This window comes from Stomoxys calcitrans, chromosome 2 (assembly GCF_963082655.1).
Source record: "Stomoxys calcitrans chromosome 2, idStoCalc2.1, whole genome shotgun sequence".
Lineage (NCBI taxonomy): Eukaryota > Metazoa > Arthropoda > Insecta > Diptera > Muscidae > Stomoxys > Stomoxys calcitrans.
In genome coordinates, this window is record NC_081553.1 from 155,269,777 (window position 1) to 155,296,900 (window position 27,124).

At 39.0% G+C, this 27,124-nt stretch overlaps 1 protein-coding gene across 7 annotated transcripts in view; it reads right to left on the reverse strand.

The window, feature by feature from the left end:
* Nucleotides 1-884: 884 nt before the first annotated feature.
* LOC106088362 (protein O-mannosyl-transferase 2) overlaps nucleotides 885-27,124 on the reverse strand; it is a 135,006-nt gene continuing 108,766 nt past the window's right edge. For 5 of the 7 annotated variants that reach the window (XM_059364112.1, XM_059364108.1, XM_059364109.1 and 2 more), the window contains 4 exons: nucleotides 25,053-25,201; nucleotides 24,764-24,995; nucleotides 24,556-24,702; nucleotides 885-1,131 (listed from right to left, as the gene is read on the reverse strand). In XM_059364112.1, the coding sequence (XP_059220095.1) occupies nucleotides 938-1,131; nucleotides 24,556-24,702; nucleotides 24,764-24,995; nucleotides 25,053-25,201 (722 nt within the window). In that variant the 3' untranslated portion in view covers nucleotides 885-937. Of the gene's footprint in view, nucleotides 1,132-24,183; nucleotides 24,477-24,555; nucleotides 24,703-24,763; nucleotides 24,996-25,052; nucleotides 25,202-27,124 lie in introns of those variants that run through there. The other 2 variants (XM_059364111.1, XM_059364110.1) reach the window with 2 other exon arrangements.

The following is a 27,124-nucleotide window of genomic DNA, read 5'->3' on the forward strand; positions in this document are numbered from 1 at the left end:
GGGTGATCCGTATTGTGAGAGGACGAAGCTATTACTGAAAGAAAGTGAAAAAGGGGTCAGTATGGCTTGTGGTGTCATTACGGGACACATAGGACTACGAGCTCACTTATGCAAATCGGCGCGGCAAGTGATAGCATGTGTAGGGCATGTGGGGAAGATGATGAGACGTTGGAGCATTTCCTTTGTTATTGCCCGGCTTTCGCGGCTTACAGACACCGGTCCTTAGGTGGGGACAAGATACCAGACATGAACCAACTTAGGGGAGTGGTATTGAAAACAGGATTTTGTAAGTAGCACAAAATTCCTAACTTAAAATTTTCTATTTCGAGGATACTTTTTAGTTTTTGGAGCACATGTGCAAAATTTGATGACAAATGCAATCTGTCTTTGGATACAACAGTATATGGACTGACAGACGAACATAGCCAACTAATTCTAAGCCGATCGGTATATTTAACAATGGATTTTGCTAGTCTTCGTCTTAAGCAGAGTATTCTGTTCAGCTTTTCAGGCGGAATGCTGCCAAACTCCATATAAAAAAATGTCGGCGAAACGCTGGAGGAAAACAGGTGAAAAAGTAGTACTCTATTAATAGTGAGGAAAATGACAAAAAGAAATTTTAGTGGCAACGCTTGACATCATTGTCGGCATCATTTTTAATTTATTGATTTCAATGTTATTATTGTTATTTTATTTGTATGCAAAAAAAAAAATAAAACTATAAGTGCAGATTTAAAACGTCTTTTGGTATGAAATTAAAAACAAAACATAACTGTCAATTTCAGCTCGGGGAACAATTAAAGATTTCCGCGACTATTCCGAAAGCAGAATAGAATACCAACCTTAAGCGTTGCAAACAAAAACAAATGCAAACAATTCTCTCATATTTTGTTAGAAAACATCGAAATAAAAAAATTTTATGTTATAAATAGAAAATTTAAAACTCCCATGTCGGCAACCATTTAAGACCGTACATTGTTGAATTTATACTTTTGGATGATGGTCCCTCCATTCCGTATGCAAGAGGCGAAAACAACTTAAAGCTGAACACCAACACGGCCAATAGAATGACAAGTACAAAGTATCGTTGCGCTCTTGGCAAATATCCTGTAATATGATGGAACATGACACCTGTAATGGAGAAATGGTTTGCATGAACAAAACTTTGTTTGTAATTTAATGTAAGAATTATTTTAATAGGGTTAAAAAACTATATGGATAAATGTTTATTATAATGGGAACATTTATTATATTTGCTTTTTATGAACAACAAATAAATAACATTTTTAAAGACATGGGGAAAACGGACTGACTTTTTTGCGTTTTTTATCGAATGATAAGAAATAAGTAAAACGAGGCTAAATTCGTACGTACTGAATTGTTGGTATGTACATTCCCAAGTTATTGAGCTTTTTTAAGCGATCTGGATGGTTCAACGGTAGGAACTAGAAGGCATCTTCCTTCTTCTGTTCCCGTGGTAGACTGCCACTTAAACCTAACCTAATCTAACCTCCTGGTAGCGTTGAATGGTGTTGAAATTGTAGCTCCTTGTACTCTCATTGTACATACTGGCTTCAAGGTATTACCACAACTGAATTATCTGTTGTGACTCTTTCTGGTACGACACGTGAGCGGTGGTTTGCTGAAATATTTTGATCAGCCAATTTTGTCTGCACGAAGCTTTGTCCATAGCAATTCTAATCTCGTTTCAACTGAACTGACAATTAGGCTCCGTCAAGGGCTTAAAGGAATACACCTCGTAGGAATGGTCATTTGTATCTATCCAAGGCCAATTCCGTTCGCAAATGTATTCATTCTCAGTATACAACTGACACGAAAATTCAGATCAGCATGATTCTATGTCAAAATTGTAAATTAAATAATTCCCTGCGAGCTGAGTCCCAAATTTTTCTCCATGCAGCATGATAGGTAGAGGGATTATTTGATGTTAATGAGATGTATGCTGTGGGAGCAATGGAATTTCAACTGAAACTACCAGCTAGTCGTCGATTAAAGCAGTAGAAACAAGCTTGTACACTGCTCTGCTCCGGTGTATTTAAAAAAGGATTGAGTTTTCCATGATTCATATCGATAAGCAGGTCTATCATCCTCGACTGAACTCTCTCGTTCTCGCGGATTATCGAGTCCAAATCTTTGGTAACCATAACCATAAACTTGATTGAATCTCTGTAAACCAAGTATGACTCCTTCATAGCCTCCGTGATGTTATTCATCTGAAGTGGTTCTAGGTATGCTGATTTCCATTGTTTCCAAAAGTTAATTTTTCATATTTTGCAGTTGTTTCCACCTGTCAAGTGCTGTGACGTTGTCCTCGTTAGGCGTTTCGGGGCAGCTTATCAACGGCTTAAGAATAAGAAAATGGCCTGGAGTAAGGTCTTCGATATCATCAGCACTATCATTCATGTTATAAAGTGGCCTAGAATTCAATACCGCTTCGATCTGATATAACAGCGTGGATATGTCAAATTACTTTTCCTGATGACTCTTCGTAAATGGTATTTCATTGACTTTACCGCCGCTTCCCATATCCCTCCGAAGTTAGGACTGACTGGTGGATGAAATGCCATTGCACTTTCTCCGTTGCTAGTATCTACAACAATTTTTTTTTTGGAGGACAATTGGCTTGTCGAATGTCGGCAATTTTTAATATCCCAAAAATCAAACGAAAAAATTTCTCAAAATTCTTAGGAGTGAGATTTCAGGAATCAGTTTTAATGTCTTGTTGCATTTGATGGATTCTATATTAAAAAATAAATGTATTGCAATAATCTTCCTTCTTTTGACAGCAGGTGCGATTTTATGGCAAAATCTTTAAATCCAGCTTCCTTCGCTAAATGGTCATAAAATATTACGAAAATAATTTTTTTGTTGAGGGGCTTAGGAAATAAAAAGATTTTTTTTTTCAAAATTTTTAAAATTCAAAATATTAAAAAATTGCTGCATCAGTATAAACTCTCTTAATTGTGATTGTATATAATTTTATCAAAATCGGACAACGAAATCGAAGGTCAGGCGTAATGGGTTAAATTGTTGTCTTTAAAAATATTTATTAAAACTTGTCTATAGAAAAATTTTGTTTGGGACGATAAGCATAATAGAAAGACTTTAAAAATATTAATGCAAAATGTAGTGTCGCAAAATACAAAATTTTATTGAAATTTTGGCTATAAAAAATAATCTTGAGGTTAGGTTGTCTTTGAGAGTTTTTCGCTGAAATTTAGTCCTTAAAAATGCGTTAAAATTTAGTCTTACGAAAGAAATCTATTGAAATTTTTGTTCTGGTTTTGCCCTACTTTATTTTGGTTGTTTCATTTTGTTGTTGGATTACTTTGTCTATTTGAACACAATATAGGGTTTGTTTCTTGTTACTATTTAAAATAGAAAGGAAAATGCACTACTTATTTTTTAATTAATTTTTTTTTTATAAAAATGTTGTCTTTAGAAAAATGTGATTAACAAGATATCTTTATAAAAATTAAAGTGATTTTGTCTTAAAAAAATAATTTCGGGGCCGGCCCATGCTTAAGTTTTATCATTAGAAAATGTTACGCTGAAATTTTGCCTTTGTTTAGAAAAACTTTCATAAAAATTTGGTTCTTACGAAGAATTTCATTACAATTTTGTCTTTAAGAAACATAATCGTAAAGCGGCCTTGGCCTCAGCAAAATGTTGTCTTTGTAGAATATCATAAAAATTAAATTTTGTCATTTTAAAAAATGTTACCGAAAATTTTTTCTTTAAAAGAAATTTAATTCGGGAGATTGGTCTATATGGCAGCTATATCCAAATATGGTCCGATCTAGACGATATTCAACAAAAGGGTTAAGAGGGGTATCAGAAATCGCTGTGCCAAATTTCATGGAAATAGGATGAAAATGTTCCTTTTATTTAAACTGAATATCCAAATATGGTCCGATCTGGATCACATGTGACAGGGGTCTACCAGAACACTCTGTGCCAAATTTCAGGTTTATATACATAGAATACGCAATCATCAAAAATTTTTTGCAAAATGTTTTTATACCCAAGATATCTGACAAATTATAAATACCCAAATAAGCACCCAAAAAAGTTATTTATTGGGTTTTTACCCAATAAATACCTAATCGTTGGGTAATTTACCCAGTAGAAACCCATATCTAAACATCCCCCTTCATAATTAAGCAGCAGTCATTTTCAGAAAATAACAAACTTTTCAGCAGTCAGCCTGCTGCAGAACTACTGATGTAATAGCAGAACTAATGCTATAATAGCAGCAAAATTGACTACTAATACTCAGCAGACAATGCTTGCTATTGTCGGCAAACTTTTTTCTATGAGGGTTCCGAAACTACAACCGAATAACTCAACTTTGTGTACCGTTTGGTATGGCAACTATGTAAAAACTTCTCCCCAAAGAGGTGTCGCACTGCGGCACGCCGTTCGGACTCGGTTATAGAGTTATACAGCTTCAACTTAAATTGGACAGCTCTCATTGATAGATGAGAAGTTTGCCTCTGTTCATGGAATGTTCATGGGCTAATTTGCAATACAACCCAATCTTCAACTTGTTTTGTTTTTTCTTGGCGAAAACAGATAAAAGTGCGTCATTCATGAAATCAAACAGTAGTGAGGTCTAAATGGTGGACACATCAGGATATGATCCGATTTAGATGGGATTTGTCGTAGGTGTCGGGGGTCTTATACCACTGTATATACCAAATTTTCGCAAACTAATGCAACAATACGTTTCAAATGAACTTAAGGAGTCTTAATGATCGATCTAATGGCAGTTTTGTTCACTCAACGAAAATTGTTATTCGAAATATCAAAAAATGTTTGCTAAAAAGCAGTTTGCTAAACAGCAGTCTTAGCAAACATTTTCGACTGCTATTTCAACTAACAAAATCTGCTGTTTTAAATACAAAAATCTGATAAAATATTGAAGTCATATTAACACTGAACTGACAGACAAAATTTCAGAATCTTATGCATTCCTCCCTATTAGGCCGGTTACGTGGTTTAATTGCTTGAGACATTTTTCCCAAGGGAGTCGAGCTAATGGCCGTGATAAATTATGTTGGAAGAGAAGATTTTAATTTGTGGAATAATTACTGATAACGAGTTCATATAGAGTCAAAAATAGGGTTAAAGTATGCTAAAGAAATTTTAGCAGGAATCTTGTTTTTATGCAGTTACATAAAAAATTATCCCATATAACTCTCTAACAACCCAATATGAGCTGAATCCGGTATAATTACTTCTATTTCTATTAGGTTTCCTATTCCTATCAAGTTTTGATGTATAGAAAGCGGAATAAAAAAATAAAAATGCCTCCATCCTTCGGTTGTGGGTAAAAGAATAAAAAAAATTATTTTTCAAACTTAAAAATAATATCGGCCTAAGAATCGGAAAGTCGGAACTTTGTTTGTTTTTTTTTTTGATCTCAAACATTTGTGATACCACAAATATTTTCAAACTACTAGTAGTGAAACAAATAAAATTGTGTGTACGTTCCCAGCAGTCCCGTCTATCACGACATTGTCTTCAAGGACTACTTTAAGACAATTTGAATTTTGGCATATTTTCTAACATGTCTTAACGATTATCTGTTATACTATGTTCAGACCAAAGCTGTTTTGAACAAAAGACTCGTTTTCCCTTTATATGCTTTTAAAATGACTCTTTTTTCCTTTACAATTTATAAGGGCAAAACGACTCATTTGCCACAAAAACGAGTCACTCAAAGCATGTGATTTTTGCCTAAATTGTGCTAAGTAAACACAGCCTTGAATAATGTCTAAAAATAAAAATCGAATTTTTTCCAAAAATAATTTTTAATATATACACAATTTTGCAAAGAAAGTAAGAGAAAATAGTGCATCATGACATTTATGTTCGAGTGTGCAAAAGTGCAATTTCCAAAACATCTCAACTAGAGTAAACGGTTCAGATGTTTTTCAAAACGACATAAGCAAAACGACTCAATGTAGACATAGCATAATACTATGTTCAGACCAAAGCTGTTTGACCCGTTTTCTATTTATAACGCTCTGATGACTCGTTTTTCCTTTAGAATTTATAAGGGCAAAACGACTTGTTTGCCACAAAAACTAGCTAATTAAACACATCCCTGAATAATGTCAAAAAATAAAAATTATAAAATAAATCAAATTTTATAGGTAAAGCAAGAAAAAATAAATCTTAACAATAGGGCATCACAACATTTTAGCTGGAGAGTGAAAAAATGCAGTTTCCAAACCTTCTCAACTAGTGTAAACGGTTGGGATATTTTTCAAAACGACATAGGCAAAACAGGTCAATGTAGACCAAGCATTATCAAACTCTTGAAAAAAAGTCAGCAATTTTTTTTTCATTCTATCTCTCATTGAAAATGTAATCACTCTGTAGAGGACATCTTCGCAGACCGTGACGTATAAACCGTCATCAGAAAAAAAACTCTGTTTTGAGCATTAATAAAAAAGATATCTAACTGTGAAATTTTTGGTAAATATACATTTTATAGTACGTGTAGGCTAATGTTCATAAACATGTATATTTTTTATTAGAAGCCGCTTAAGTCGCGGCGTTGGAGTATGTGTGAAAACTTTGTTAATGAGAACAACTACAACCATCCATGAACAAAATTCCCCGAAAACAAAATTTTAAATATATTTTTAAAAAGTTATAAATTTAAAAATATTTGAATTCTTCAATGACAAATTTGTGGATACCTTCCTTTATATTGTCATTGAAGAAAAACTATCGGAATATTTTGGAATATTGTCATTAACGAATGTATGAGGGATACTCTCTTCTATGTATTCATTGATGACATGTTCGTTAACAATGTCGATTAAAATATCATGTGATAATTTTCGTGAGGACTATATGCAAATGTCATGTCGGCTATATGTCTCTTCTTTTAAGATGTCTCGACGACGCGGCCCGCTAAGTCGTTGATGGGCATCCACACATACGCACTGAGCGCACATAAGCTCAAGTATGGTGTAACCAACTTCGTGTGGCTTTGTTCGGTATCAGCCAACATTTTCATTGACAGCGCACAATAAGTACTTGTTGTATCACCACCAAATGTGCTTACACCTGTTTTGATTATCCACAAAAAACTAATAACTTACTCACACTTGACCTTGTTTAAAAATAACAATACCAACAGAAACAGAATTCCACTTATCTGTACTCACTGAGTGTTAAAACGTCCAAACTGCCAAGATCAGTTGCAACTGTGCACACCTTTAATATGTATATCTTGCACAACAAATAGCTCAAGTTTGTTCTTTCAGTGGTACATCGCAAAATAAACAAGTAAAAAGGCATTAAGTTCGGCCGGGCCGAATTTGGATACCCAACGCCTCGGGACCACTGTGTGGTCTAATCAGAGATGGCCTGTCAGAAACAGTGACGTATATGACATACATTTCCGACGTATATTACATACGTCGAAAACGTCGTAAACCTAGCCAAAAAACTAGGTTTCTGACAGAAAAAAAATTTGAACGAAAATATGTCGAATTTTTGATCTGATTAACTAAAAATTTTGGCATAAGTAATTTTTTCCTCCTGGAGACGAACAATATTGAAATTGGAAAAAATCGGTTCAGAATTAGAAAAAGCTACCGTAGGTTTACACGATTTTTACCAATATTGCAATAATGTGGTCATTTGTTAACCGATCTTCACGAATTGTGGCACACGCAAAATCCCTCGCTAAATCCCTCTGGCTGTTGCGAGTTATTGGGTGGTTGCAACATTTTTATTTATTAATTATTTCTTATCCTTTTGCAAAATTATTTGTTTCTCCCGCTTTAATTTGCTTTTTGACAGCTGTTGACAACGACATATGTTATAAAATGAATGACATCTGAGGTAGTGTCAAGTAAAATGGTAGATGGCATGTTAAGTATGCTAATGTGAGGTAATGTCAAGTGAAATGGAAGATGGCGTGTTAAGTATTTTATTGAATAAGTAATGTTATTTTTAAGTATTGTTATTGAATAACATAATTAACACTCCATGTACCATTTCACTTGACACTTCCTCAGATGTCATGCATTTTAACATATGTCGTTTACAACAGCTTTCAAAAATCAAATTAAAACGGGAGAAGCAAATAATTTTGCAAAAGGATACAAAATAATTGCAATTTCTAAATATAATTGATGAAAACTAATAATTTATTGATTTTTTGCTTGACAAAAAAATCCTTAAACGTTACTTTATAAATTGACTTGAAATTTGCGTATATTTCCAATTTATTGTGTGAAAAATGTAAATGCAAAAATTAAAAAAAAAACTTAATATTTCTTTTATTCCGAAATTTTTTTACATATAAACTCTTCTATATTCAACATATAAGTGACAATAATATTTGTTAAAAATCAAACTTTTACACTGAGTTATTAAGGTTTATGACGTTTGCGACTTTTTCTACGTTTTATACAAGTATACGACGTTTTCGACTTTTACAACTTTTTGACAGTCGGAAACCTAAAAAATCGGCTTACGGACCATCTCTGGGTCTAATAAATATAAGTCATTGCTGAATTTTGTATTTCAAATTTCAACAAAATGGGGTAATAAATAAAGCTTTTATGACCTTCAGACCATTAATCGGCATATCGGTCTATATGACAGCTATATCTAAATACAATGCGATCTTTACCATATTTGATTCAGATGGCGGGTGGCCTTAAACTACTTACTGTTTGAAACTTCAGCGAAATCCGATAAAAAAATAAAGCTTTTATGAGCTTCATACTCTTTATCAGGTGATTGGTCTGCATGGCAGCTATATCTAAATATAGTCCGATTTAATCCATATTTAGATCAGATGTCGGGAGGCCTAAAACTACTTACCGTTTCAAATTTCAGCGAAGTCGGTTAAAAAATAAAGCTTTTATGGGCTTAACGCTTAACGGGCTTCAGACGCTTAATCTAGCTATATCTAGATGTAGTCCGATCTGAACCATATTTAGGTCGGATATCGGGAGACCTTAACTAACCCGCTGTTTCAAATTTCAGCGAAATTGGGTAATAAATAAAGCTTTTATGGGCTTCAGACCCTTTATCGGCAGATCGGTCTATATGGCAGCTATATCTAAATATAGTCCGATCTAAAATATTTGGGTCAGATGTCGGGAGGCCTAAAACTACTCACTTTTTCAAATTTCATATATATATAGCAGTTATATCCAAATATGATCCGATTTGGCCCGTATCACGTATCTGTGACAAATTTTAGCTCAATATCTCAATTTTTGATAGCTGTAGACTGATTACAACAAACGGATAGACGTCTTCGAATTTTACGACGATCCGAAATATATATACTTTGTAGGGTCGGAAATTGATATTTCAATGTGTTGCAAACGGAAGGACTAAATGAATATACCCCCTATCCTACGGTGGTGGGTATAAAAAGCGGATTTTAAAGTAGAAATACATATGCTCATTATACCCTACACCACTACTATGTTACAGGGTATTATAACTGATTAGATTTAGCTATGTCCGACGTACTTTGTGCACAAATTAACATGGACAGACAATGTTAATTTGTGTACAAGGTACAGTTTGGTTATTTCCACCTCATCAAATTTGGCAACGGATTTTTTATTAGCCTGGAGACGAAACCTATTGAAATTGATAGAAATCGTTTAAATTTGGATATAGCTCCCATGTATATGTTCATCCGAATTGGACTAATATTGCAATTAGTATATCGTCATTTGTGAAACGATTCTCACAAAATTTTGCACAACTAAGTCTCGATATTGTAAGCTAGGTTTTTAACACCAGGCCCAAAGGACAACGAATAATAGATGGTCACAAAGAAAGGCTGTGAGCATTTCAAAACTATGTGGCCTAATCTAGACTTGGAGAGGTCTGCCACTTTGCTGTCATTGTCTAGAACTGACGTCACAGTCATTGTGTCCGTAATGACAGGTCACTGTCTAATCGGACAGACTGAAGGTTGGCAGCAACGACATTTGCAAAGGCTGTGAGGACATTGAAGAACACCTTCTGTGTGTGTGTCCGGCACTAGCAGTTAGAAGGAGTTCCACTTTAGGTTCTCATTTCTTTGAGAACCTGTCTGATTTAGCGAATGTGAACATTCGCAAGTTATTGAGCTTTTTAAAGCGATCTGGATGGTTCAACGGTAGGAACTAGAAGGCATCTTCCTTCTTCTGTTCCTGTGGCATAACAATGGACGAACACGTCTAAGTGAGTCTGATGGCAGACTGATACTTAAACCTAGCCTAACCTAACCTTAGTCTCAGTATTACTGGTGAATTCGATTGAAATCGATTTAGATTTAGACAGCTTCCATGCACGTACATATGTATATGTGTTGCCCTACACACATTGAAAAAAGTGTGCTGAAAAAAGCAAACACTGCCTGCTGACTGTTGGTAGTTAATTTTGTAGTTCTGTTGTTGCAGCAATAGTTCTGTGATTTCAGAACAGCAGTCAGGCTACTTACAAGCCTGTTGTCAACTGAACATTACTGCTGCTAAATTTATGATGGGTTTATTAGAATAATTAAAATGAAAGAGAAGATTTTTGGAAAGAAAATGAGAAAAAAAGATTCCAATCACACACCCACACTGCACACGCTGATGTTGTTCTTTTATTGTTGCTATTTAGTGCACATGCTATTTGCAAAAGGCTTCTTAGCACAGGCGCATGTGTGGTGTGGTTATTGTAAATTATACACAGCGCACATCCGTCATAAACAATAAGTACCTTTGCATTGTTGTTGTTCTACTTTATTGAACACGAGGGAATGGCTGTTGATGTTGTTAAAAGGCAAAAATCAGAAAAACCAAATAAATGAGTTTCCTAGCAGAAACGGAGTGTAAGAAGGGACATTGATTTAAGGAAGTTTATTGAAAGAGTTATTGACCAGCAGGCAAATGGAAATTTGTGTCTCTGAGAGTAGACCAAAAAATTTTGCCGCAGCCAGATTTAAGGAAGTTCTTGAATAAGACCAGTAGACAAATGGAGAAGTCCGTCTCAGTGGCTGTTTATATTCCATATAGTTTTTGCATATAATATCGATGTAAGTAGAAATGAGCTTCAAAGCCAGTAGCCATGACAGTGTTGGCATTAACAGGGCAATAAAAAAGACAAGAGATTTTTCGCCATCTTTCGAAATGAATACCAACAATCTGTTGATCAATTAATTTCCTTTCAGTAATATTCCACAAATTAAAACCGTCTCTCCCAACTTATTTTGTGGTGGTCAATAGCTACAACCCCTTTGTAAAAAATGTACAAAGAAATCGAAATGATTGACCGGCCATAAAAGGCAAACGTAAATAATAGTTCAAAATAATAATTATAATAAATAGCAGTACGAAATGTTTGCTAAAACCGTAGCACTGTGTTTGCTGTAACAGCAGTCAAGTCTGCTTTCCCTTTTTCAGCAAACAAAATCTATTGTTTTTGCAAACATTTGTGCTGTTTTCACTTTATATATATTTACATTAGTAATCCTTAAGTATTAGGCATTTTGCAACGTGTTCAATTGTCAAAACGTGAGGTACTTTGTGATTTTTTTTAATTGTATCAATATGTCGTTTTTGGTATTAACAATTATGTGATTAATAGCAGTTTTAATTTCTAAATAAAATACAGTTCCCGAATGCAAAATACTAAACATTTTGTAAATATATTTCTAATGAATTACGTCTGCATCTTCCGCCAATTTTAGGTTGTTAATTTGGATGTCCTTATGTTTCATGGTTTTAAAGCTTTATTTTTTAAGTATAATTTTCAATTCTTTCTTATAGCGTCTTCAGCTTTGTGTGTGTTGTTGATGTTAGATGTCTTTCTGAAGTTAGAATTTAACTTTTTTCTGGGTGGGTGGAAGCAGATAATCTTTTGGTGGCATAGCAGTCTGACGAGGCCTCTGGCAGAGGCCGAAATCGCAAGCATTGCAACGTACCGCTTGATGCATTTAACACACCACAAATGTTGACACTCTTTAAATCGTTTTTGTTGTTTTGAAATAGAAGCAAGAAATGAGAAACACATAGGTCTAAGCTGGTTTAAATGAAATATTCTTTAATGTTTTTCAATGGCGTTTTATATTGCCAATACTATGACGAAACTTAAAATAGGATATCATCACATAAATCGGACCAGAAAGCCATTAACAAGCCAATCGAACAAAAAACTGCAACTGCAGCTCACTGTATATCGACGGAGCATAAGTCCAACTTCACTAACGTTATCGACAAACAAGAGAATGAATTTTAAAACAGATATTGGAAGTTGCGCGAAAATATACCACCATATAGTTGAAAAGCAATAAAGAGAGAAACATCAGTTGACAACAGACACTCAATCGAGAAGCAACTCACCGAATATGGTTAGTAATATATAAAATTGTTTTTTCCTTCCTTCTATTTTGTGTGATTCTTTTAACTAAAATTTGTGTTTTTCGTTTCAATAAGATTAGCCTCGAACACGGTAGGCAGTGCCAACCGAAATATTGGAAAAAAAATAGAGAAATACAAAAACCAAAAAAAAAAAAAAAAATTAATGGACCTATAGCCGAAACTATAAAATAAATTGCAAAAATTAAAAAGGTCAACAATATAAATACAGTTTTTTAAGCTATTTAATAAAACATTTATTTATAAATTTCATCTTTTATGCTTTTAATGGGAAAAAGCCCAAGATCCAATTGCATATGAAATTATATATAATCTGATCCAATTTGATATTATAATGTATAATTGGACCAGATTGTATCTGGGACAAATTTGCAATAAATTTTTACCAAACTATATTAGATTGTAACAAATTAGATCGAATTTGATGTAACTAGATCCAATTATAAAGGGTGGTTTTCCAGCTATTATCTCTTTGGCAACACTGGTTCAAAAAGCTCACGCACGTTTCGTGTTTTGTTTCACTGTCAAACATCTTCAGTTTAATCTTTAATTTAACCAAACGAACAACGCTTGCAAATTTTGAATTTTATTACAAAACTGCGTGCTCTGCTAAGAAAGTTCATCGCGCGCTTCTTTCATTTTACGACGAAGCTCATTTTTGGCTCAATGAGTAGGTAAATAAGCAAAATTGTCGATATTGGAGTGAAGATCAGCCAGAAGTATTGCAAGAGCTACCAATGCATCCAGAAAAAGTCACAGTTTGGTGCGGTTTACGGGCAGGTGGCATCATTGAACCATACTTCTTCAAAGATGGTGCGAATCTTGACGTAACTGTAAACTTTTTGTCCAAAATGCAAGAGCTTGACTTACATGACATGTGGTTTCAACAAGCTGGTGCCACATGCCACACAGCACGAATAACAATGGACATGTTATGGCAAGGCAAGTTATAAGACCCTAAAGGCATACAGACCTATAAGCCTTACGTCCTTTCTACTCAAAACCATGAAACGTATTGTGGATACCATGATAAAGAGTACACAGAAAAAATATGACCGATTAAACGTGGTATTGATTTTTAAAAATCTTTTCAAACAAGGTCTTAATAGCTTTAATTATTGTTGATATAGGATATCGATATTTTTTGTATCACGCCAATTGATTGGTAAATAAGGCATACGTTGAACATATTTTTAATTGCACGAATTAAATTGTTATTTAATTGTAGCCATTGATTGGAGGACGTGTTTTTATTTCGCTCCTCAAAGAAAAAAAATATCCGTATCTCGGAATAGGTACTATCCATTACGAAAAAATTTTAAAGCCTTTTTGAAGTAGGCTACAAATGGACTCCAAAGACACAACAGCTGTGGTGGTGGCGTCAGACCGTAGCGTGTTGTCCTCCCCTCCTATAGGCACCTGTAGTCGGCTAACGAACAGGGAGCCAAGGATGGTACCATCACCTACTCCTAAGAAGCCCATTTATTTAAGATTTGGATGACTAAGCTAAGCTAATACTAGGATCTTCCTAGTATTGTATCATCAGACAGTAGAGGGAATGGAAACTCAATACAGCCTAATGAACAGAGTCGGAAGACTAGGATAGGCAAAAACTTAATACGATGACATCAGGCAGTGCAGTGACAGGAAAGTCAATGCAGTGTAAATAACAGGGATCAGACGATGAGATCATCACCTACTCCCAAGATGCCCATTTACTGAAGGACCAATGAATGAGGTCATCCAGATAAAGTTCCACCGAGGAACTGCGTTATTTGTCATAAAAATTTTAAATATATATTTTCCCCAGAGTTGTCAAATTCAGGTGCAACAGTGGTGAGACAGGGAGACGGTGGAGCATACCTGGCATCACTTTATCTGTCTTTCGACTCTCCGACACCGCCACCACCGCCCGGTGCGGAAAGTAGAACAGACAGGAAACGAGGTGCTTAAGGGCGCGATGCGAACTCTCACCACATTTCGTGGGATAGTACCAACACTAATAAGCGGGGCCAAGCCTTGGCAGAGTTCTTAAATACTAACGACCTAATAAAACCAACTGGACAAAATTCAGAAGGCTATTCAGAAGAAGACTTGGGCAAGGCAATTTAGATTGTCCAAGCATAGAATACATTGACGAAAATGCTAATAGGATTACGACTGCACTGGTGGGGTCCTTCGAAGATAGTTGTCCTTTTCGGGAAAGGAAATCAGCCCAAGAAAAACCTTGATGACCGGGGAGATTCGCAATATTGGGAAAGACTTTTTAACAGAGCGCGTCGTAAAAAAGCGGAAGTATATTGGGCTGTGTATAACACACGGCTGGAGATATACAATAAGATTACCAGAGCGACAAAACGTGCCTCCTGGAAGCTTTGCTGCGAACAGGTCGGTAGCGTTAATGACTCCGCCGAGTTGAAAAAGTTTCTCTCAAAAACCCATGTCCAAACTGAAACATTAGTAGACGACATGCGAGGGAGAACAGAGACAGCGGAGTACATGCTAAGGCTTTTGTTGAAAAACCATTTTCCACAGGATACGACGGGACTCACGGAGATACCGGAATCTTGGAATGATGACGTTGATCGAAGGTTTATAGTTACGGAATTTATGGTGAAGGAATCCTTGAGGAGCTTCAAACCATTTGAGCCACCCGGACCTGATAGAATATTTGCGGCGTTACTTCAAAAGGAGGCAGACTATCTGCATTGCCAATATTTTCACAGCGTGCCTGAGACTTGCATATATTCCGTAAGTCTGGCAGGAGGCAAGGGTGGTTTTTATACCCAAGCCCGGCAAGGCAACGTTTGCGACACCAAAGGCCAATAGACCTATAAACCTTACGCCCTTTCTACTCAAAACCATGGAACGTATTGTGCACACCATGATAAAGAGAAGGACATCCAGCGAACTGTTCAAATACAAACAGCATGCCTATGTCAAGAGAAGGTCGGTGGAGACTGCCCTGCACTGAACCCATCTGCTACGCAGACGATGTTATAATACTTCTAAGGGGTACGAACAAGCTATGAAGAAGGGCCGAAAGGGTCTTGCATATGACATATGACTGGGCTAGACCCAGAGGTCTCAATGTTAAGAGAAGACTAAAATATGAAACGATTTCAATATCTGACAAGGTCAAATACATAGGTGTGATCTTGGACAGGAAACTGAATTGGAAGTGTCATATTCAGGAGCGTACTGAGAAGGCTCACAGATGTTGGGGACTATGTAGATGGGCCGTAGGCTTGAAGTGGGGCCTGAATCCGAGGATAGTCCACTGGCTCTACAGAAGCGAGGTTAGACCAATACTTACGTACGCCTCAGTAGTTTGTCGGACTGCTATGGAGAAAAGTGCAACATAAGGACCATACAACAGGTTCAGAGAACATGTTGTCTAGGCATAGGTGGACCGATGAGGACCACGCCCACTATGGCACTGGAGACTATTCTAGATATCCGACCCATTGACATACAGCTTAAGTGTGAGGCAGTCACTGCGGCTTAAGTCTTAAAGCGACGGGAGAATGGATGGAGGATGGGAGCAGCTCATACCATCGCGGTGAAATCGAGATGACTATAAGAAACCTTGAAGAAAGGGAAAAGGATTCCGACCGGATACCTGAGATGAACCTTGAGGTCGAGTGCGAGGCACTGCTGCCATCGGCATAGTCTTGGATTGACGGAAGACTAGTATTGCCATCTGGAAGATAATATTACACGGATGGATCAAAGCTAGAGGACTGATTGGGGCTGGGGGTCTACATTGCGAGCTCATAGACTGAGATCTGTTTTAGACTGCCTGACCATAATACGGCTATGCAGGCGATCACGGAGTGCGTGAAGTGGTGAGGTGCTAACGCGAGGACGTCGAGTGTGAACATCTTTACGGACAGCAAAATTCCCATAAGGGCAATAACAACCAGGACGGTAAGATCACGAACAGTCTTGGCAAAATCCGCATCGTTTGGGTGCTGGGACATAACGGAGTAAAGGGGAATGAAAAGGCAGAAGGCGGATCGATGAGCACCTCGGCCACCAAGGCACTTGAATCAATTCTAGATATCCGACCATTGATATACAGACTAAGTGTGAGGCAGCCGCTGTGGCTATGAGACATAAGACGATGGATATAATAAAAGCGACGATAAGAAACCCGAATGGATTAGAAGAGGATTCCGATCAGATAACTGAGATGACACTTGAGGTCAAGAGCGAGACACTGCTGCCAGAAGCACAGTCAGGGTGCGAGGCACTGCTGCCACCGGCACAGTCTTGGATTGACGGAACAACTAGTATTGCCGTCTGGTAGATCATGTTTCACGGATGGATCAAAGCTAGAGGAAAGAGTGAGCCTGGGAGTCTACATTGAGAACCCAGTGACTGAGATCTGTTTTAGACTGCCTGGCCATAATACGGCCCCGGAGCCAGATATTCGGGCGATCACGGAATGCGTGAGGTGGTGTGGTACTGACGCGAAGACGTCGAGTGTGAACATTTTTACGGATAGTAAGCTGACCATAAGGGCAATAACAACCAGGAGGGTAAGGTCATGAACAGTCCTGCAGTGTAAGAAGGAGACTAACGCCTTCTCTGAGGATGACACAATCCACACCGTTTGGGGGGCGGGCCATAACGGAGTAAGTGGGAATCAAAGGGGAGACGATTTGGCAGTGAAGGCCAGAGGACTGCCGTCAATAAACTTGGTTAACCCGAAGTCTTTCGGGTCGACGGAGTCCGATTTTAGTTCGTGGGCGACAAACGAGATTGTAACACTGTGGAACAGCGAAACAGTCGGTAGAGGGGCGAAAATCCTATGGAGTGATCCGGATTATGCGAGGACGAGACTATTAAATACTTAAATGAAGGAAGTTAAGTGTCATATCGGGACACAAAGGACTACGAGCTCACTTATTCAAAATCGGTTCGGCAAGTGATGGTACGTGTAGGGAATGTGGGGAAGATGAGGAGACGTTGGAGCATTTCCTATGCCATTGCCCGGCTTTTACGGATAACAGACATTGGTACTTAGGTGGGGACACGACACCAGACATGAACAAACTTAGGGGAGTGGTATGGAAAACAATTATGGATTTTGTAAGTAGCACGGAATTCCTAACATTAAATTTTCTTTTTCGATGTTACTTTTTAGTTTTTAGAGCGCACAACAAGCCGATTACTGGCTTAGGTGTATGTCTGTGGTGGCATGGGGCAGATTAAGATCTGCACCCTCTTTTCAACCCAACCTAACCTATGTTAAAGAGCATGTCTATACAGCATTTATTCATGAGATACCGGCCAAAATTTTGAAAAGAGTATGCCAAAATTGGGCTAAGCGGATGAACAATTTGAGGCGAAATCACGGTCAACATTTGCATGAAATAATCTTCAAACATTAAATTATATGGTCCGTACTATCGATTCAAATAAAGATGTCAGGCATTTTTTGGGAATTTTATGTGTTTTTTTTTTTTGGAAAACTTTCCCATAACTTTTAAAAAATCTCCCCATGCATATTTAAAATTAAAAGTAGCCGTTGAGGGGAACGGTAATAGGTAGAACCTGTTCCATATCTCGGAATAGGTACTACCTCTTACAAAAAAATTTAAAAGCCTTTTTAGAAGAGGTTCGAAATGAAACCAAAAGACCAAAGACCAAACAGTTGCGTTGGTGGCGTCAGACCGCAGCATGTTGTTCTCCCCTCCTATATGTGTGGGTGCCTTGACACCTGTAATCGAGAGTAATGCTTCAAGCGCACAAATAATTAATGAGGAAGAGACGGATAAACCAGAGGGATGCACAGTTCGTGCCCAGCCTTTAACTAAAGGTGGCGTTTTCGACTCGGATTCAGACAGCGACAGTGAAACAATCATCGCAGTCGAACCGGGAGATGAGGGCAGCGGGATGACGGCAGAAGTGAGCGATGGCTTTGCTAAGCTTACAAGCAGACCGGGAAAGTGATCCGGGGCACGACGAAGGAGACAGAGGATTATGTAACGGTAGCGCAATCGGGTGAAAGCGCTGGATGGGATAAAACTGACATTCCAGGCACATCTACAGAAGCTGGAAAGAAGATCAGATCTCCCGAAGAGCATAACTCTGCTAAAATGCTGAAGAAGAAAAAGAGCTCTCCGCTTTCAAGTACTCTGGGATGATTAAGGCAGCTTCCCGCAATGGAGACACCAGACAGTGTCCTGGTCATGGAGGACTGTGGCGTCCTTTTGAAAGATGGTCGCTGAGAAAGGTAAGGAGCTGCCCTCTTACGCCGGAGTGGCAAGGAGGCACAACAGAGATGAGATGACTTATGCAGTCATCGATATCGCCTGCGCATCCGGTAGGATTCCACCAGATCGTCGGACTCAGGAGAGACATTTGGTAAACGATCGGGTTATCGAACATGTATTGATATCTGCATGCTCTTTACAACCTAACCTATTCAAAATTCGTCATAAAAAAATACCAATCTAAGCACGAAATCGTATTATACCATGAAATCTAGATCCACATGTGATCTAGACTATATTGTGATCAATCCCATGGCAACCGGTTGTACATACCGAATTGTCCCGAAGGCGTTTTTCATCGGCAAGGGGCTGCCGCCCCAGTGTATAACACACTGCTACAACAACAACTATAATGTGGTGAGAAGAGCTTCTTCGCTCTCTGCATTTATAACACTTCCATACAGGCTTTTCGGCACTAATATCACTGTAAGATAATTGTTGGATTTAGCAACAAGGTGAAAAATTAAAGCAGGCGCCACATGTGAGCATTTCATAAATTAACTTTTTATTGCTAATTGACATTGCGCACAGCTTAGGTTTACTCCCTCTCGCTCGCAATAACTATCAAAGAGAAAAGTAGAAAAAACTGGCATTTTATGTATATTATATATATGTACTCAATTTAAGCAATATAACAGAATTTGATATGAGTCCTTTTCAAAAACCGCTGATGGAACAAAAAATTTTGTAAATCTTATACTGTACGAAGAAACTTATACAATCCACGAACAATACATTAGGATTGCACATATAATCATATTATTCGGCATAAGCTCTTAAGTAAAAAAAATATCTCAATATATATATGTACTTTAATATAATAAAATACCAAGTTGTTTTCGGACATACAATGGAAACTAAAACAAATTAATTTCTGTAAGAAAAGTCATTTAAAAAATATAATTTCGTGCCAAGTGTAGTTATATATGGCGCAAGATATAATTATATCTAGTATCTAGCATACAGCATATATCGTCATCGGCAAAACTATTTTGACAAACTAATTTTCGAATACTTTAGCTTACAGAATTTTTTTTTAAATAAAATTAAAATTTCCTATAAGGAATAATATTAGTCATACATAGTCTTATTTAAAAGCAAAGTATCAAAATTTGAGGTTGTGTTGTTATTGTTGTTGTTGTAGCAGTTTATTGTGTACTATCTTTCGTCTGCTTGATTCTGTTGAGTGTCAAGACCCAGGAACTCCGCGACTAAGATGGGGTGCGTCCACAGGGATCTGGGTCTGAGTCGAGTGGGTCTGGCCGGGCAGTTAAACAGGTGACGTGTATCGTGCGGTCCCTGGTTACAATCGGGACATACATCTTGCACGTCGGTATCAATCCTAGCTCTGTGGGAATTGAGGTGGCTGCATCTGCCGGAACGTAATTGAGCCAGAACCACTCTGGTTTGCCGGGGGAGGTCGATTTCTTCGGGTGCAATGGGTGGCGGTCGTTCTCCAAGGACTACATTCATCCGGTAGCCAATTAACGCGTCTGCTACCGTGTCTGCATGAATGTTGTTTAGACCCGCTTGATATGCCGCTTGATCTAGAGGTTCACTCTTGTAGCGCTGGACCTCACGCTCTAGATCGTGTAGATCTACCTTAAGACTTCTGGGCAGTGGGTATCTATCCACAAGATGATGATTTGGATGATTTCTGCGATAACAGCCCAAAAGGTATTGCTTAGACGGCATGTAGTTATGTCTTTGCACTGGTAGGATCTTTGTCTCCTGATGGAGGTGGTCCACATGAGAACTGAGGAGACAGCCCGTCGCAGTTCGGAGGGCGGCATTCTGATAGATCTGAATATTATTTCACTGCGTGTCACAAAGTTGACGTGACCACACTTACCACAGACCGGCCAATTGCTTTGTACGTGGTCAACAAGGTTTCTTTGTCTGCACCCCAAGTGCTGCCAGAGAGTGACTTGAGGACCTTGTTTCTACTTTTGACTTTATTGCAGATTGCTGTGGCATGTGGGGAGAAAGTGTAGGAGCTGTCAAATGTGACACAAAGTATTTTGGGACACTTGATGGTCGGAATCATTTCTCCATCGACCATCACAGTCAGCTCAGTATTCACCTCACGCGTATTTGTAGTGAACAGTGTGGCTGAAGATTTGGTGGCGGATATCTTCAGATTTCTTGCAGCGAAATATGAGGCAAGCTCGTTGAGGTAGACGTTCAATCTATCGCAGATGTCATCAATGGGTGGGGGACCTGATGCCATGATCGTACAATCGTCCGCATATGATACGATCTCTATGCCGTCTGGAGGAGGTGGGATGGAGGATAGGTAGAGGTTAAACAGAGCCGGAGATATCACCCCACCTTGGGGAACTCTCTGTTTCACTCTACGGTGTTTTGACTTCTTATCCCTAAATTCCACAAATGACTGGCGGCCACACAGATAATTCGCGACCCAACGTTTCAGACCTGGCTGGAGGGACGTGTTGGCGATGTCCTCAAATAATTTGGCATGGCTGACCGTGTCGAATGCCTTAGATAGGTCCAGTGCCCCGAGGACCGTCCTATCACATGGCCTGGGTTGATTGAAGCCACGGCAAATGTGTGTGGTGATGGCATGCAAAGCTGTTGTTGTGCTGTGCAGTCTCCGAAAGCCGTGTTGATGCTCGACGAATGGAAATTCTCCATCGAGGCTCGGGAGGAGTAATGCCTCAAGCGTCTTAGCCACTGGTGAGAGAAGGGAGATCGGTCCGTACGACTCCCCCAAACTCGGGTCTTTACCAGGCTTCAGTAGCGGGATCACTCTGCCCATTTTCCAGACATCGGGAACTATAAGAGTGTTCAATGACAGGTTAAGGACAGTGGTAAGGTACTCAACTCCAGGTAAATCCAGATTCTTCAGCATCAATGTAGAGATTCCGTCGGGGCCCAACGCCTTGGAAGATTTGGCGCCACGGATGACATTCATAACTTCGCCCACGGTAAATTCTGATGGCTATTCATCGGCTCGGAGACCACGAATACGGCGAATGGCTCTCCTCCTTGCCCTGTCTCTCTCGGGATGCACAATAAATTAACGGTTGAACAACCTGGCGCATCTCTTCGGATCAGTCACGGTGATCTCGCCAAAAGTGACTGAGGTCCTGTCGTCCCGTCTACCGGGGTTCGAGAGTGACTTAATAGTGGCCCACAGTTTGCCTGCACCGGTGCCTAAGTTACATTGCTCCAAGTGTTCCAGCCACAAATTCCGCTTATGTTCGTTGACTACCCTGTTTATTTCCAGATTCAGCTCGCTGATTCTGGGGTTAGCGGGGTCCATAGCACGAATCCCATCACGCTCGTCTGCGAGTACCACTGCTTGCGCCGGGAAATTGGGTCGCACTTGCGGTATTCGACCGGCTGGTATAAAGCAAGCGGCTGCTGCGTTGATGATGTCTCGGAATTTCCTCTCGGCCACAAGCACAGAGGGAGGTGGCAGTTCATTGAAGTGGCGATTGGTATACTCTCTGAAGCCAGTCCAATTGGCCTTCTTGTAATTGATGAACGTCCGGCGCTCAGAGGTTATGAAGTCGGGTGGTCGGTCAATGGTGAGGATTATGGGGAGGTGGTCTGACCCCAAAGAGATGACAGCTTGCCAGGATACGTCACTCAGGAGATCAGGGGATGCAATTGAGATGTCTGGCGAGCTGCTGCACCTCCTCGTAATCCTAGTGGGGGCATCCTCATTTACCGTGCAAAACGTGGAGCTATCTATCTGCTCTGCCAAAGCTATGCCACGCTGGTCGTTACCTAGGGGAGAATGCCATGACGAGTGATGTGCATTAAAATCCCCCAGAACCAGACGACTATGGCCAGATAGTAACCCACTTATGTCGGGGTTGTAGGCCCGGCCATTAATCGGGACACAGCTACCAACCGGCGGTATATACACGTTGTAAAGGGTGATTTTTTTGAGGTTAGGATTTTCATGCATTAGTATTTGACAGATCACGTGGGATTTCAGACATGGTGTCAAAGAGAAAGATGCTCAGTATGCTTTGACATTTCATCATGAATAGACTTACTAACGAGCAACGCTTGCAAATCATTGAATTTTATTACCAAAATCAGTGTTCGGTTCGAAATGTGTTCAAATTTTGACAATTTTTGTTCAGCGATGAGGCTCATTTCTGGTTGAATGGCTACGTAAATAAGCAAAATTGCCGCATTTGGAGTGAAGAGCAACCAGAAGCCGTTCAAGAACTGCCCATGCATCCCGAAAAATGCACTGTTTGGTGTGGTTTGTACGCTGGTGGAATCATTGGACCGTATTTTTTCAAAGATGCTGTTGGACGCAACGTTACGGTGAATGAACACATTTCGAACCGAACACTGATTTTGGTAATAAAATTCAATGATTTGCAAGCGTTGCTCGTTAGTAAGTCTATTCATGATGAAATGTCAAAGCATACTGAGCATCTTTCTCTTTGACACCATGTCTGAAATCCCACGTGATCTGTCAAATACTAATGCATGAAAATCCTAACCTCAAAAAAATCACCCTTTATATCTCTATCTCGGCAGTATCAGACCTGACTGCTACCCCCATACATTCCATGTATGGGTCACTAGCGTCAAGCGCAGGCGAGATAGGTCTATACTGCACGGAATGGTGTATAACGAAGGCCAATCCCCCACCTCCATTCCTTGAGCGATCCTTACGTAGCACATTGTAGCCGTGACAACTGTGCAAGCTGCAGGTGTTAGTCAGCTTTGTCTCCTGGATCGCTGCGACCGATATGCTCTTCCGACTCATAAAATCTACAATCTCATCAATCTTGCCACGCAGTCCGTTGCAGTTTAACTGCAAGAACGATACATTTCCCGGCACTGGCCTGGCAATAGTAGGGCTAGGGTGCTGTCGTTGCATAAATTGCCGTACAGGAGAGGTTGGGGGGGTCACATAGTCCGACGACGAGGACGCCGAAGGCGACGCTTGTGACCCACTGCTGGCTATGTTCGCACAGCACCTAGCGACATAGCGAGTATGACTATACTCTCGTAGCGAAGTTAGGCCAGAGCAAGAACGGAAATGTACCCACTCCAAGCACCGGTTACACCTCACCGACACTAACCGATGATGAAGGCGGTTCTGGCAAGCCGAACAGAACCAGGGTCCGGGGTTCTTTTCAATCCCGGCCCGGACCAGAAGCGTACGGAGAAGGCACTCCGGGATGTGCCTCTCCTATGACGAAAAAAGACGAACACGTACACTGAGGCGGCAGCCCTTGCCGATGAAGATTCCATCGGGTCAATCCGGTGCGTACAACCGGCTGCCATGGGATTGTGAGGTTGTGTTACTCTGAACTGTTCGAAAAATAGTTTTTCAAAAGACTTATGGCGATGACTGTAACTGTATATATTGTAATAATAAAATATGGCACCAGAAATAGTAAGATATGACAGATACAATTTGATCTAATCAGATCTAATTAGATCCCATTTCATTATCAAGTAAAAAAACTGATATGGGTAGATCTAATTATATCTAGCAGCACTGTTTTATTATACAATAAAAACTCCGATCCCAATGTATTTCTAACTTAAGATCAAAATATATAAAGATTTATCAGATTATGTCTGGGATAAATTTGAGATCACCAAAATTTACTTAATAAACCAAGACCCTTTGCCTTTTACCAATCGGAAATCGCGAATTATAGACTCATTTAGGTGTGATTTTTTCCCATTGTTCACAAAAAAATTGGCATCACTGATAGGAAGATACCAAAGAAGTGTTTTCGAGGATGTCTCGCTTCTTGTTAGTAGGGGAATAAAGTTAAGTAAGAGGCTATCACAATGAAATTGACAGTTTAGAATCTAGGAATAGAAAGTACCTGAAAGCATTGAGTTGAACACAAGTGCAGGGAAGTAATGGTGAAAGTATAGAACACGGCCCATTGCCCAAAATGGCAAGTAGTGAATTGCCCATCCGATATATAACCAAAATGCAGCCTCCATATGGGATCCGATGGTCGATTTATCTAGAAATTTAATAATTTTATTTTCAAAACTGTACATAAAAATATAAGAATTTCGTTTTACCATTTGTTAATAACGATTCCGTAGATGATATTGTCTCATAATGTTCAATGTTATGTATACCATGAGTTATTTTGGGGGGCATTATATTGAGCTTAGCCTTTTGCCTTGTAAGCATTATATGCCTTATTACAAACAATAATACAAAGAAATTCAGAAATATAAGGTTACTCCACCAAACTATTGGATTACCCAACAGGTAAATACGATAGTCATTTCCAGAGAAAAATTGTCCCTGAAAATATGTGAGTATATAACGCCAATGTAAAATTCGAATATGAAGAAAATTTACCTTCAAATTGATTGGCCACTGCCATGGGCGGCTTGTCGTTTCGCCTTCTTTTGGTTTAAGCCCAGAATTTCCCTGCAGCATTACGGCATGTGACTCGATAAATCGGGCAAAAAATCCGGGAGCATAAACGCTAAAATTTTCACTGGTCACTATAGTTAGAAACAATAAATATCACAATGTAATTATTATGTATGATGTATGGTCAAATTTTATGGTAATATATGAAATATACTCCAACTAGCATCCCGGTTGTCTGCTTTGCTACCCCCATTTGTTGATACCCATTTAGACACCCCCTTAGATAGTCACTCAGTTTATAAAATTATGAAGTTTCGTAATAATTGCGTATAAAAAAAGTACCAAATAGTACCAAGAATAACAATACATCGGAAAAATCATTAAGTCACTCTACATATTATACAAGCTGACCCGGGCTCGCTCCGCTGCGACTTCTATTACTTTATATGGAACAACAGTTTCCTTGGAATATTTATTTATGACAATTAAAGAGCTTTTAGTGAAATACCATGCTACCATATATATGTATGTCGCTTGGCTAACAGTTAAACAATATAAGTGCCTTTATCTGAATCCTATATGATCTTTATTGGTCTACGAATTTAAGTTTGGATGTAAGGTGTACTCCATTTAAAAAAAAAATACTTTATTTTAGCCCGATATTCTCATGACATCTGATTTAGGGGTGTTTTCGGGGGTGAGATGGACCCCAGACACTTGGCCCTGAAAAAATATCAGCATCGTGCTCTTCTTTCGAGTACTTTTATTTAAAACCCATATTGCCATTAGCTTAGGGGAGTTTACACGATGAGGCGTCCCCAAACACATGGCCCTAAAATAGGTTATCAAATTCGTTTTCTAATCTCAAATACCTTTCATTTGAGCCACATATTGGCATTTTTGAAAAAATTTTACAGTTTGGTGGATGTTTTGGGGAAGGGGTGATGCCCTAAATACATGGTCCTAAATTTAGATAACAAATTCGTATTTCACTCCCAAATACCTTTATTGGATCCTCATATTGCGATCGTCACTAAAAAATTGCTGTTTGTGGGGTATTTTGGGAAAGGGGTAGACCCCAGAAAATTGGTTCCGGCTTTGGGTATCAATTCTTGCTCTACCCACCAATACCTTTCATTTAAGCTCCACATTTAGGGGTGTTTTGGGGATTGGGGTGGTCCCCCAAACACTAAGCCCCGAAAAAAATATCAGCAACGTGCTCTATTCGCATATATCTATATATCATTTGTTTGAACCCCATATTGCCATTGGCCTCAAAATTGGATATCTAATTCGTTTTCTAATCTCATTGGCCCTAAAAACCATAAATATTTAGTTCCACTCTCTTTAAGACCCAAATTGTCTTGGTGAGAAAATATGTCCTATTAGGGGATTGTTATGATGGTGGGACGTCCCCTAGACAGTGGGTCCCTAATGTTGATATCAGATACGTGGTCTACTCCCAAATACCTTTAATTTGAGCCCCATATTTCCAAAGTCGGCAAACATGACCGGCTTGGGGTGGTTTGGGGGAAGGGGGGCCACTCAGTGAGTTGGCCTTGAAAATATATATCGGATTCGTTTTCCACTCTAAAAACCCTCTTATTTGAGCCTCATATTGCAATAGTCAGCAAATACTTCCTATTTGGGTGGTGTTGTGGAGGTGGCGTGGCCTAATAGGCAGTTTTCCCGAGTATTGATATCAGATTCGAGCTTTACTTCCAAAGACCTTTCATTTGAGCCCCATATTGCCATGGTCGTAAATTTTCTCTCTTTGGGAGATGTTTTTTGGGGAGAGGCGGCCCACCAAACACTTGGTCCCATATTTGGATATCAGATTCTAATTCTATACTCAAATACCTTTTATTTAAGCCCCTTATTCCCATGGTCAGTAAATAAGTCCTGTTTGGGGGGTGTTTTGGGGAAGGGGAGGACCCCCAGAAACGTGGTCTCACATTTGGATATCAGATTCGTATTCTACTCGCAAATACCTTTCATTTGAGTTCCATATTGCCATGGTCGGTAAATATGTCCGATTTAGGGGTGTTTTGGGG